Here is a 14,338-nt window from a genome sequence, read left to right on the forward strand (position 1 = left end):
GCTCAGTTTTTGATCACGTTACCAAGTATTCTCTTAGGATTTAATCACACGATCAAAAAGTTAGCTAAACAAACTAATTTCTCAACTCAAACGCAAGTTCAAGTACTAAGAGACAATGGAAAGCAAAAGGCTTCCAAACGGGAGTTTTTTATACGGACTAAGATCTCATTACCAAAAAGCGATTCAGATCTCGGGTCAAGCTGGAGTTTTTATAAGATACTTTCCTAATTGGCCATTTAAAGTAATAGAGTTATTTTAAAGTTATTTATAAAATTTTGGGCGCTTCTGTATGAATGAAAAATGAATGTCATATGAATATCATGGGTTATTATTGTTTATAGGGAAGCGGTTGACAGCTCGAACCATGCCGTGGACATTCCAGGAAGATGGGGATTTAGACGGATTTCCAGCTTCAGGAGAAATCAGTACCTACGGAGGTGGTGGCTACGTTGCCGAGATCTTCCCCAAATGGAATAACGAAGCAATCATCCAAAACCTGAAAGATAAATTATGGATAGACCGACATACCAGAGCTGTTTACATTGAGTTTGGTGCTTACAACGCTGGTACAAATTATTTCAATTCAATCGTCATCTTGTTTGAATTCCCACCATATGGGGGAGTCATCCAATACCATTATTTCATCACTTTCCGTGTCCTCCCTGGCACCAATGATTGGTCTTTCATGATCTTAATGGCTGAAATTTGCTTCCTCATCTTCACTGTCTTATTCTTGATTCGTGAAGGTCGTGAAATGTACCGAGATGGTATCCTCAAATATGCAACGCAATTCTGGAACATGATTGAAATGTTAATCATTGTTTTTTGTTTCTTAACCATTGGCCTCACTTTTTACAAGGAAACATTCCGCAAGAGTATTGTCAATCGCTTACCAGACAAAGTCCCAAACATCTACATTAATCTTCAATACGCTTCATACGTTGATTTAACACTGTTGTACAGCTTCGCTCTCATTTGTTTCTTCATCTTACTGAAGTTTGTCAAACTTCTCCGCTTCAATAAACGAATCTCGATGTTGGCACGCACCTTGAAAAGAGCTGGACAAGATCTACTAATTTTTGGATTTCAATTTGCGATTGTCCTCGTTGCGTTCACTTTCTCTGGTACCTTAGCCTTTGGTAAAGATCTTTATGGTTACAAAGATAACTGGTCTACATTCGCCTCTGTTATCCGTTTGATCCTTGGCAAATTTGATTTCTCAGAGTTTGCCCAAGCTGATGAAGTTCTAGGACCAATGTGGTTCAATTTGTTTCATATTGGTGTCAATTTCATTGTTATGAATATGTACATCTCAATCTTGAATGATGCGTTGAGTGCTGAGTATGCAGAGTTAGGAGACCGCGAGAACGACTTTGAAGTGGTGGAATATATGGTCAGCAGTTTCAAAGGTAAGCTGATTTTTATGTTAGCTTTAAAGAATTAATTTCAACTCATTTTGGCACGCATCTAAATTATTAAAAGAATGAAGTATGACGAGGAATTTATTTTGGCGAGGCAGTTGCTTCTTTTGACAAAAATTGGGGTTTCTCGTAAAAAAACGTTGAAATTTTATTTTGGCGAAGAACTTATTATTTCAAGACCGTATTTTTTTACTCATTTTGTCGTTTTTTAAAAAGATTCGCAGCAAAATTCGTCAAAATTAATTCATCTAAGATATCAAAGTATTTTAGATAGGGTTATACTATTCGAGAATGCTGTGGTAATCGTTAGGTCAAAGAGGTAGCTGTTTTTTGTATGTATATGGTACCAACACACGCAATCTGGTTTAAGTTTTATGATAGTCTTGTGAGAGTTCAATATTAAGTTCTCTGAAAGTATCATAAAAATTCATGCTTTTTAAGTCATAAATAGCCATTTGCTTAACCTCTTTTGCCATATCGAAATGACGTTTCGTCAACGTAAACGTGTGAACACACAGTCCTATTTACTGGCATATATCAGCAGTCAAGTTTACTCTGTTCCCTGTTTTTTTTAAGAATATCTTGGTATGGCGAGTATCACTCGTGAAAAAGACGTCTTCGTTGACGACAGAGACGGCGACATTGTATCGATTGCCGCCGAAGAATACGCCCGTGACATGTTTGAGAAGCGCCACACAACGCACGCCCACAGCGCCCAATCCAGATCGAAAATGTCACTAAAGTCGACGAAATCTCTCATGAGTACTATCTCATTGAAGAGTAAGACAAGTGAAAATCATTTGATAGAGGTCGATGACGACGACGGCGAAACGACGTACCACTATCAAGCCAATGACGACGTCATAAATATTGACGACAGCTATTCATCAAGCGCCGAAGAGTTAGGTCAGAAAAATGGCAGCGAAAGGGAATTGGCTCTTTCCACGACGTCATTTTCGGGATTTGGTAAATACGAAAGAACGGAAACAGCGAATGAGGAAGAGCTACTCGCGGCCGAACAATTTATGTTTACTTTAGCGAAAGTGCGTATCTATGGACACTGAAAGTGCACTTTGACATTTGTTTTGGATACATGATATTTATGACGTAATGTTTTACAAAAGACCGGGTGTTTGCCACTAACAATGAACATAGTGGTAAACGCTCTGGCTATTGTGTGTGCTTCGGTATAAAACATCATCATCATTACGTCATGAATATTATGAATACATATCAAACTGGGATCAAACTATTTCTTTTCTCGGATATATTACAACTCTAGCTAGCTTTGTATATTAAGATCAAAACTCATATAGAAGTATCGAAATTATTCGAATAGAAATTTACACAACAAGGACCTTCGTGGTAATCTTCACTACCCTTATCATGTGAAATAGCCACGAATAATAATGACAAAATAATAAAGAGCTCCCGGTATATGATTTGCCTTTCTGAGATTTCCAAATTTGATTAAATTTCACGACAAAATTGAACAACAACGAGTCACAAGTTGTATTTTCGGTATATATCTTTTTACTGTATTTTCTGCATTTCTCACACTTTTTAAAGTAAAATTTGACTGAATTTTGGATTTTTTTGAGAAAATTTGTAATTTTTGTAAAAGGTTTTGTAGTTACTTAAGAGGCTTGTCCTGATATATTATATCGTATTTAAAAATCTTGCACTTCTTTGATTGTTAAAAGATAAATAAATTATGATCAGTATTGAAAATCCTTTTCATTAATTTTTGGCGTCTTAAAGATATGGAGAAACAAAAAAACAACTCTCTTTAATCGGACCGTTTATCTTTTAATTGTTTTAACAACTCTATTTTCGACCACACCCTATAATTGGCGATGCCTTCCCTCGTTTATAAAAGTTTGAATACATTGACTACCCCTACAACCGAATAATTTCAAAAGTTTAATGCCCAATTTCCTAGACTAGCAAACTAGTCTGTTAATTAATCATGTCAGAGGGCGGGAACATAAAGGCGGTGGGCGTTTGCTAAAATAGGAGCTGTGTAGGAGAACGAGCCCTTGCCGCCGACAAAATTTCTTCCTACGCTTACCTAACTCCTACGCTCACTTTTCTAGACGATGCTATCGTCCGTTTAGAGGTCAGTAAACGCGGGAAAGAGTTATCTGATATTCCGATGGCGGATTGGCGGCCGCCCACGGTAAAGCTCTGAAGAATCCTTGACGCGGTATTGTAAAATTCCGTAATATAAACCTTCCAGATGTTGAAAATTTTCCCGACCTTCAGAGCTTTAGCGTGTCGGATGAAAATTTCACCATCTGGGTGCCAGATAAGGGAAAGAGTTAGGTTGTCAGGGCGTCAGGGCGGTTTACAGGAAAAAAGTGGCGCGTAGAGTTTTGGAACAAAACAGTTTACACTGTAAACATTATCACGCCTCTCTTAAGCTATTCCCTTTTTTAGTGATCTTGTGTAAACGATAATATTGTCTATCAGTATCACTTTTTTCGCGTGATACCGTTCCAGCCCGACTAGCATGCTAGTCTACCGATTTCCCAGTAGTTGAAACATTTGCGTTTGAGTGTACAAACAATTTTTACTTCCTAAACCCTACACAGCCGAAGACCTCTACAAGGAATCTAAATGAGACCCAGCGGTAAGATTCCCCAATGTTCACATAAGAAGACCTATCCGGACCAAGCAGGGTCTGTCTTACCTATCCAGACCAAGCAGGGCCTGTCTTACCTATTCGAGAACTCTAGGAAATCTCTAGACTATGCTATAGTCTAAAACGAGTTTCATCTAAAAGAGGAACAAACGTTAAGACTGGATTTTTTTTCGGAAGTAGCTGTTGTCGTAAACATAAACTCTATTCGCCGCGCGACATATTACGTTTTATAATATACAAACTATGTTATATCATAATGATATATCATACGAACGATAGCATCGTCTAGGAAATCTCTACTCTGTACCAGAGGAGGCCCGGAATTCCCGAGTTATTTTTTCCGAGTTAATAAAACCGAGTTAAAAAAAACCCGAGTTATCCCGAGTTATGACGTCATTTTTGGAATTTTGTGACGTCATTTTTCATTTCATAACTCGGTTTATTTTGCTTCCTTTAACTTTCCGAGTTATTTTCCATTTTTTAACTCGGGAATTTTTGCTTCCTTTAACTTTCCGAGTTATTTTCCATTTTTTAACTCGGGAATTTTTGCTTCCTCTAACATTCCGAGTTATTTTCCATTTTTTAACTCGGGAATTTTTTCTTCCTTTAACTTTCCGAGTTATTTTTGAATTTTTAACTCGGGAATTTTTGCTTCCTGTAGCTTTCCGAGTTATTTTCCATTTTTTTTGGCTTGTAAAAACAGCCAATAGTTCCAATAAGGGTCACAAAATCCCGAAATAATCAGTTTTTTCCTCAATTTTTGCGGCACATACCCGTCAGCTCGCAACCCTAGTCCAAGCCAAGGGCGACTTTTCTGCTTCTAAAAATTTTCTCACGAAAATTTAGTGTTCATTCATTCGCTTACGTTACGTTTATTCTTTGTACGTGTGACAACGAGTGACAAAAAACTCGACTAGCAGTTTCCTCGTTGCTTAAGTAAAATTTTCCAGTATCATTCACTTTACATTGCGCAGAATGGGGTTTGATGTTCGAATTATTTTTATAAAAAGACGGGGGTAAACATTCGAATAACAATATACCTTCAGGTCAACATTTAAAGACTTTCCACTTTGAAAAAGTAGCGTATTTGACCCCCGGAATGTTTTTTACCCGCAAGTCTAATTAGAGCTGCCTTATGACACAAAAAGATTCGATTCATAATTCGAATGTTTTGCAAAGGTCACATGCGTGCGGGAAACTTTCGAATGTTTTTCTGTAAGCTGATTTGGTGAGTGTGTGCACTCTGGACAGTTTTATTTATTTATTTTTTAACATCTCTCATCAATCGTAAAAGGGGTTACGCACGGAGAACGAGTCTCGTGTTCGCAAAGCGAAATGATTCTATAGACGCCTCAAGCCCACACTAGTTATGTAAGAAGAGGTGAAGGCTATCAATCCGCTGCTCAAAAGAATATCGTACGTACTCTTTTTCCGAAAATCCCAAACCCCAAACAAATTCCGAAAATCCAAAATTTCATAAATCTAAAAATTACAACTTAAAACGGATCAAATCAAAACTCAAAATACTGTGAATCTTGTGACGAGGACGTCATTTTGGCCCTAAATGTCGTCACCGCGAAAGGGTAATAAATTTTTAACTTTACTGAAATAAAATCGATTTCTAATTGATCCGATAGATTCTATCTATCGATGATTACCAATCCAATGAAGACTCAATAAGTAATAGTTATCGCATGACTTTGAGTGCAATACGAGAAATAATTTACGAGCGAGGCGAGCCTTTTTATTCAACGTAAAATTTAATAGATTTAGTCTATTTACAGAAAGTTAAAAAAAGAAAAATAACTCGGATAGTTAAAGGAAGCACAATTTCCCGAGTTAGAAAATCAAAAATAACTCGGAAAGCTAAAGAAAGCAAAAATTCCAAAGTTAAAAAATGAAAAATCGAGTGAAAAATAACTTCCGGGTCTCTAGATAATTTCGAATGTTTTTGTTCGAAAATCTTGTTAGATTCGAATTTAAGATTCGAACCAAAACATTCGACTGAAGTTCCCGCTGAAATTATGCACATCAAAATAAAGAAAAAGTTTGTCATCCAGAAGCTTCACAATAAATGCAGCAGCTTTTTCAGTGAAATGATTATACATTACTATACACAGAAAAAGAAGATGTATTGTATTTTTTCGACTGAGAAGAAATTCTTCATTATTGCGTTTCTCTATCAGATTGATAACACTTTTCGATGTTTTTGTTTCGATGCATAGATGAGAATTATTTATTCTGAGAGTTCAGTTCTTTTCGGCTGTTTTGTTTTGATTTTTTCACGCTGCTTACCCAAATGTTAACCAATTTTTATTTAAAGTCGTCCTAAGGCCTCATAACACCCCTCTCTCATTGCATTCTTGATAAATGTTTCGATCCAAAGAGGGGTTAGCCATTTCCAAACTCCTTTCCAATCTCGAGTTATCGCATTTTTTTGTTTTGATGACGTCATCAACTGAAAATGGCTAAAGATTCAGCCAAATTTAAAAATCGTACTCAAGCCTTATAAACCATCCCATCTTATTCACCATAAAATCCCCGATAGAATGAGGGGTCAACGACCTCCCAATTCCTTTCCAATCTCGAGTTATCGCATTTTTTTGTTTTGATGACGTCATCAGCTGAAAATGGCTAAAAATTCAGCCAGATTTTAGAGTCCTACTTATGCCTTATAAACCTTTCGATTTCATTCCCCATAAAGCTCTCGATCTAATGAGGGGTCAACAACCTCTCAACTCTTCTTCAAACTCGAGATATCGCATGTTTTCTATTTTGATTACGTCATCAGCTGAAAATGGCTAAAAATTCAGCCAAATTTAAAAGTCCTACTCAAGCCTTATAAACCCTCTCATCTCATTCCCCATAAAATTCCCGATAGAATGAGGGGTCAACGAGCTCTCCACTCTTCTTCAAACTCGAGATATCGCATTTTGAAGTTTTTCCCAAACCCGTGACGTCATTGGGTCCCTTTACCCCTAATGTTGTCAACGGTCAATTCGCAAATTTTGAAAATTTTGCGGTCAACAGGTACCTTATGCCCCAAGGGTCCCAAAAAATTAAAAAACGTCAATTTTTTCCAAGGGAAAGTGGGTTTTTAAATTTGCGAAAGATTGACACTGCAACGACTTCTTCTTAAAAAACGCTAATTTTCACGAAATTTTTAAAGTTGAACATTCCAGAGGCTAAACATGTTGGAATAGCGGCTAGACGAAAAAAAAGGTGAAAAAAAAAAACTGAATCTCCATTTTTAGTACCCGCATATCATTGAAATTTTGTAAATTTTGCTTACGCGCATGCGTTTGCCAAAAGAGTCGCACTCCGCTCGCTTACGCTCGCTCCGTGCGTAATAAAAATCTACGAATAGTCTGTGAAATGATTGATTCAAGTATCGTTGGTGATTCATTCAAATTTTTTACAGCGAAGGGGGAAGGACTCAGTGAATTTTTCTGAGAATCTTGTCATGTCACTTACAGTATTCTTTAATGAAATAGGGAGGAAATATGAATTTTGAAATAGCTTTATCTCATCACTTACCTGCTGTATTTTTTGAGATTTTATTTATGCTGTAATATTTTTGAAGGGCTTACACTTTGTTTATCTAGCAGGTTTTAACTTCAGTTCTTGCTTTTCAATTATTCACTTGTTTGTTGATTATTCATTTTATTAAGCAAGTTAAGGTTTTTCTAGTTGGTAATGGATGGTTATGTCTTTGATTTAGGTTGGTATGGGATCAATAGATTAAAACTGGTGTTTTTTTATGAAGAAAAATAACTCGGAAAGCTAAAGGAAGCAAAAATTCCCGAGTTAAAAATTCAAAAATAACTCGGAAAGCTAAAGGAAGCAAAAATTCTCGATTTAAAAAATAAAAAATAACTCGGAAAGTTAAAGGAAGCAAAAATTCCCGAGTTAAAAAATGGAAAATAACTCGGAAAGTTAAAGGAAGCAAAAATTCCCGAGTTAAAAAATGGAAAATAACTCGGAAAGTTAAAGGAAGCAAAAATTCCCGAGTTAAAACATGGAAAATAACTCGGAAAGTTAAAGGAAGCAAAATAAACCGAGTTATAAAATGAAAAATGACGTCACTAAATTCCAAAAATGACGTCATAACTCGGGATAACTCGGGTTTTTTTTAACTCGGTTTTTTTAACTCGGAAAAAATAACTCGGGAATTCCGGGCCTCGTACCAGAGTGTACCTAGACGATGTTATCGTCCGTTACAGTGATAGTAAAGGCGGGAAAATATGGCGGTATACGGAAAAAAAGAATCGGCGAGAAAGTTTCGAAGAAACTGGCAACTCTACCGACTGTAAACTCTTTTCGGCAAAAAAACCCGTTTACAAATTTTCTTTGGCTTTGGGCTTTTTTTAAGATAGTGATTCGTACCCACGTTTATCGCTTCGTAGTACGGAAATGAATTTTGAAATTACCGTAATTTCTCTAATTTAATACGTCCTCTAATTAATGCGAGGAAATTATTTTCGTCATTTTGAACTAATTTAAATCCGCTAATTATTAGTGCGAGCACCCATTTACCTACTTTTGATTTTCCTCTAATTTAATACGGTAAAGTTCAAATTTTCCTCTAATTATAGTACGACCTCATGACCTGCCTAAAGGAGGAATGGAAATTCCCGCAAGCTTTATTTTTAAGACTGAGAACGCTGATCTTTTCGCCCAAATGAGGCAGATGACACGTGAAAAGTTGGAAGAGTTTGAAAAGAGAAGAAAATATGGGTTAGAAAAAAGCTTAAAAAAGAAAGAAACAAAAAACAGAAAATAAAAAAAATTTTTATTTTTCCTCCAATTTAGCGCGCCTTTACAAAGTTTTTCCTCTAATTATTAGTACGATAAAAAGATTCCAGATTCAGAGCAATTTATATCCTCCTATTATTAGTGCGACACCTCCAAAATAATTATTTTTTTGGTCGTATTAAATTAGAGAAATTACGGTAGCTTTAGATACTGGGTCTGAGTTCAGACTAGGAAATCTCGTGCTCAGGCTGTTTGGATTTTGAAGGGAATCGCAAGCAAAATATAGTGCAGCCTGATGTAGACACGCAAAATCTTTGGACAAACTCAAAGTATTTAACACAAAAATTATGGAGGTGCGGGGGATCGAACCCCGGGCCTCTCGCATGCAAAGCGAGCGCTCTACCACTGAGCTACACCCCCGATGATTAATTTTGAGCATCAGATCTAATGTTTCTAAAAGTTTGACATTTTTGTGGTTTCTTTTGACATTTTTGGTCTTTATTTTGTGGTCGGATTACATGAGATTATCAATGTCAATGTCAATCATAAAATCTGTTTAAAAGGTTCAAAATAAATTGTTCTCTCCCTCTTGTTTCGATCATACACGTTTTTTTTTATAAGAACATCCAAAATTTTTGAAGCCTACTCTTCTCATGCTCTTAACTTTTTGAGGTTTGAGCTTTAAAATGTTCTTAACATGTTCTTATTTCACCATTTGTTGAGTTATTTTTTGTCCACAAAGCCGTAAAATTTTCTTAACTTATTCTTAATATTTCGGCCATCGAAGCCTTGATCGAAGCTGCATGTTCTTATAAATAAAAAACGTGTAGTGTGTTATGTTAGAAAAAAACGTTCTAGACTCGTTGGGTAGACTTAGAGTCAACTTCTGGTTGAGTTTTGCTTTTAGTATTTATGATTTTTGATGACACCGAATCAAGTAAAGTAGACTCGGAGCATTTGACCAGGTCGCCATTTTAAAAGAAAAACACAAAATCAGGATCAGTTGTAAAATCATGAGTTTGCGATTTTATTGTGTCACTAAAGTGGGATAAGATGAGATGTGACTTGTCGCAGTTGGCATACTTGATCACGAATTGCTCTTGAAGATCAAGATAGCGAGTCCCAGGCTTTATTTACGTTACTGATTGACACCGGAGAATACCCTGGTGTTGGCTGATATGCGAGTTCCCCCTCTTAGCGGGGGAAGGGGAACTTTATTCTACACAATACGTCATAATAAATCTAGCGTTACAAAGTTACACTGCAGTATGCAATAACTTCAAAATCGAAGAACAAATGAAATCTGACGTTTTGTTTTTGGATTGCGTAATACTTTGCGTTCGAAAACTAGACAACGCCAGAGAATATTATCTAGCGCTATCAATAAGCATCAAAAAGCTGATAATACGCAGGGAACGAGGTTCAGCAATTCCACCATATACCAACAAAAAACCCAAGTAAAAGTGCGGCACCATGGCGTAACGATTCAGAACTCGATGATCTCCTCAAACAAACTTGATGAAGCATGTAGAATGAATGCTTTTAAAGCCACTATTAAAACTCTGGCACGTAGAATACTTAACCGACACAAAATTTTGAAGCTGAAGCAGAAAAGATCAAATATTACGCAAGCAACCGTCAGATTGCCACATTATTTGCACGGGCAAAATCTCAACAAACTATATTGAGAAGTCCAGCGTCATATTGTCCATCCAAAAAACTTTTAGTATAATCACTTTAGCCCACCCCTTCCCAAAACAGAAGAGACACCCCTTGAGCTCACTCCAGTTATTTCCAATAACAATATTGATTACTAAGAAATTGAAAAACGAGAATGCGTCGAATAATCTTCCTCCTGAAATCTCGAAATGTTGTATAGACTTTCCGAAAGCTTTATGAACTTTTTCATGGAACCCACTGCGTTGGGGGTGTTAAGCAAAGTCTGGATGGAAAAGTCTGTCCCTGCCCTACAAATTGGGGTAACGAATCGGCTCCACCCAACCTCCGAACCTCGTCCCCGTTCAACCCGCCCAGGCTTTATTTACGCTGCTAATAGACGCCAGAGAATACCCAGGTGCTATCAATAAGGATAAAAAACTGAAAATACGCAAATATAGAAGTTGGACTACACCTTTGCTAAAGCTATTATCAACATAACACTGAATCGTCTTCAAAACTGGTGGAGCTGTCAGCTTACAGATAACCAGTACAAGCTTTCGTCTGTTTCGTGGCATAATCGTGACACAAACACCCATTTGTTGACTTTGTTGGGGTTTGTTAAACAAACAATTCCAACAAACATCAAATGATAAATGCCTGACTGGCTTCCTGCTTTTCGTTGACCTTTTTAAGAAGCATTTGATCATTTTGAAAGCGGCTTTGAAAATCTTTCGATCTTTTCGTCTTCGTCTACCACCTGAGATCTTGTTCTAGCTCTAGTAATTTTATGCACTCCGATCTCTCACGCATCTCTCCCTACGTCCATCGTACTGATCAAGTAAGGTCACCTCTGTACGACCATTCGACTAATACAATAGAGAACCTAAATGGGACTATGCCAAGCAAACGTAGTGGACATAAGGCCCGCGAGCGTTAGATGCAGCATGCGTCATGTAGGCGATTTTAATTGACGGAAAAAATCCGTGTCTCGACCATTGGTGTTGATTCGCGCCAAAACCAACCCCGTTTTTCCGGCTTTATCCCGAAAACACGGAAAGAAAAGAGAAGAGAAATCACATTTTGTAAACAAACATGGCGGAGATGATCGTTCCAAAAACAACGGAGAGATTTTTTGGTTTTTGCATATATATTTGGCATCCTTTGCTTCATTCATTATCAATTAGGTTCTTACAAGTTTCTAGATGATAGTAGCTTTTTTCATCTGCTGAATCCAATCTTTGATCTAGATTCTAGATTGATTTTTTTTTAGGTTTTGTTAACAGTTTTCTGTACTGCTGCCACTGGCATGCCAGTTAGTCACACTTACGTTAGGAAATTAAGCTTTCAGAAAAAAACAACATCAGTCATCTACAGGATGCATTTTAACAACAAGGATGAGAGTTACCTGAATCAAGTTCAATATCCCAAGACAATCAATTAAAACTTGAAAACTTAAAATGAGACAAAATGACAGATTGCGAACGTGCAGCAGCCAAATATAGGACCCTGCCGACGCACCGGACTGTCCGGTATATTTGTCAGGTGGCAAAAAGTATCCTTTCGCTACACCGGACGCAATAAGTCCGGTGTCAGTCCGTTGTTGCATACAGGGAATTTTGGACGCCGGACATTTACGAAACAAAAAATTAAGAAACACCGGACGCACCATTACCGGACTGGCCATGTCCGATGTTTTGATTGTCCGGTGGAAAAAAATTACCTTCCCCGACACCGGACATCCGATTTCCTTAATTCCGGTGTAGAGATTGTCCGGTGGTAAAAAAAATTCTCATTTTACACCGGACTTTCGCGTGTCCGGTGTTTGTTATACGTTAAGTCCGGTGCGTCGGCAGAGTCCTCCAAATATCAACCAACTAAATTTTGTCATTCAATTCCCGAGACAGCGTTTCGATTTTTAAGGCCTTGTTTATACGCTAAAGTAATATTCCGCACATGTAAATGGGTCATTGTTTGAGGTCCGGCAAAATTTCCGGGCAACAGCATAGGCGGTCATCGAAAAATTGTTCTATTCGCGTCACCCGCCCGCATCATATTTTCCGCTGACTTTCCAGTGCGGAGATGCGGAAAAAAATCCGGGAAAAGCAACTTGTTCTTTTAAAGTATAGCTTTTAAATTCTCAATTGCTCTGACGGCCATCCAAAAATTGTTTTGCTCGCGTCACCACCCGCCCCTGAATTACTGACGTGATTAAAAAAACCCGAGAATTTTTTCAACCGCCCGTCCGCCCGCATGCATTTTTAACACCCGTTGCAACGCAGACAGAGCATTTTTTTGATGACCGCCCTACCCGGCGGTGCGCGGATCTAGGTGGGTTCTGCCTCCCCCGTAGATCTTTTTCTTGGGAAGTTGATCTTCAAATTAGTTTTCAAGGTTGGCTTGGCTCAAATTTTTTCATCTATGGCTCAAATTCTAGGCAACTTCTCAAAGTTTTTGAAAATGTTAATTTCATTAAAAAGCGCAGGGTTATTTTTTCATGAATCCCTTTAGAAGTTTTGAGGCGCATTTTTTTGCTTGAGAGTCAAGTAAACGATATAGCGCTTTCGCAGCATTAATCTTTGATATGCATTTTGGCGGGACGCTAGCAGTCAGTAAAAGTTTCCTAAATAGACAATTTTTCTACTAGAAAGATTTCCTAAATAGGAAATTTTCTTTAGATCTCAATTTCCTAATTACTAATTAGGAAATTTTAGCTTTTTATGCAAACAAATGGATAGAAATAGAAATACCGTCAACTGCTCTAAGTCTAACATAACTTTTGGGACTATCTGACAAAACATGGGATGAGCAATAAGCAAAAAGTTCGTCCCAAAAAGTCAGAAAAATGACAAAAAATGAAGTTTTCAGAAAGTCAAAATTTTTTATACAGACATAAAGGATATCATTTCATGAATAATTTGTGAAAAAATCAGAGCAGGACCATGCTCCATTGAAAAGTTATGACCAAATTTCCGATTTCTGGGCTAAAATCCCTGGAAAGTTAACAAAAATCAAGATTTTTACAAAATGTGCATAAAAAGGCTACAAAGTAGTTTACCTTACCAAAAATTTTATGTTTTTAAATATTGATAATTTGGATGTTACTGAAGAGTTTTCAGTTGTCCAATGAAGTTTTTTTGGGTTCTAAAATTTCGTTGCGCCGTGACGGAAAATCATAATCAAAAAAAGATTGAACAAAGCAGAATTTTTTCAGTTTTTAAATGTTTAAAATATCAGACCTATAGTAGGGAGGGGACTTAGAAAATAAAAATTAGATAGAATTTAGTGGCATATGTACAAAAGTTGCCAAATTATATAAAAAGAAGAAAAACATCGAAAATTTTGACCGGGGACCCTTTTCAGGGTCCCCCCGGGCCCCATTTCTGCGGGGTACTGCTTGCGGGGCCGGACCAAAAATAGCCTAACACCAACCTTCTCAAAACATAGTCATGTGGCATATCAAATTATCAGAAATTTGATGCTGATTCCAAAAAACATTAGTAATAGGGGTCAAAAATCAAGCTAGAAAAAGTTATGACCATATCTTGAACCGTTTTTTTGAGTAAATTGCATAATTTGCAAGAAATTTGAATAAAACCTAGACTATGACTTCTATTTCTTGTAGCTAGTAGTGAAACTTTTGCATATTTCTGGTTAATTGATTGTAATAGGTTTCATGTTTTGAAGACATTTTCAGGTTTATTTAAGTTTCCTTTTTAGAGTAGATTTTACAATTAAAAGTTTTCTTAGGTCTGTAAATTATCATAAATAATGACAGTGCGAGTTTGTGAAAGGAAATGGTAGATGCAAAACAAAGTAAAAAGAAAATTATGAAGGAGTACGCATGGAAGATTTGCAATTA

General features: G+C 37.0%; 1 protein-coding gene and 1 non-coding gene across 2 annotated transcripts in view; one reads left to right on the forward strand and one right to left on the reverse strand.

Annotated features, from left to right (window-relative positions):
• LOC136823873 (polycystin family receptor for egg jelly-like) overlaps positions 1–3,147 on the forward strand; it is a 44,535-nt gene extending 41,388 nt beyond the window's left edge. Inside the window, exons 32-33 of the mRNA XM_067080030.1 lie at positions 342–1,409; positions 1,998–3,147. Coding sequence (XP_066936131.1) covers positions 342–1,409; positions 1,998–2,485 — 1,556 coding nt within the window. The 3' untranslated portion in view covers positions 2,486–3,147. The remainder of the gene's footprint in view (positions 1–341; positions 1,410–1,997) is intronic.
• A 6,021-nt stretch (positions 3,148–9,168) lies between these two features.
• Positions 9,169–9,240, reverse strand: Trnaa-ugc (transfer RNA alanine (anticodon UGC)). Its single transcript has one exon. It is a non-coding gene; the product is annotated as a tRNA-Ala (tRNA).
• Positions 9,241–14,338: the final 5,098 nt, after the last annotated feature.

This window comes from Clytia hemisphaerica, unplaced genomic scaffold, assembly GCF_902728285.1.
Source record: "Clytia hemisphaerica strain Z4C2 unplaced genomic scaffold, Clytia hemisphaerica genome assembly, whole genome shotgun sequence".
NCBI lineage: Eukaryota > Metazoa > Cnidaria > Hydrozoa > Leptothecata > Clytiidae > Clytia > Clytia hemisphaerica.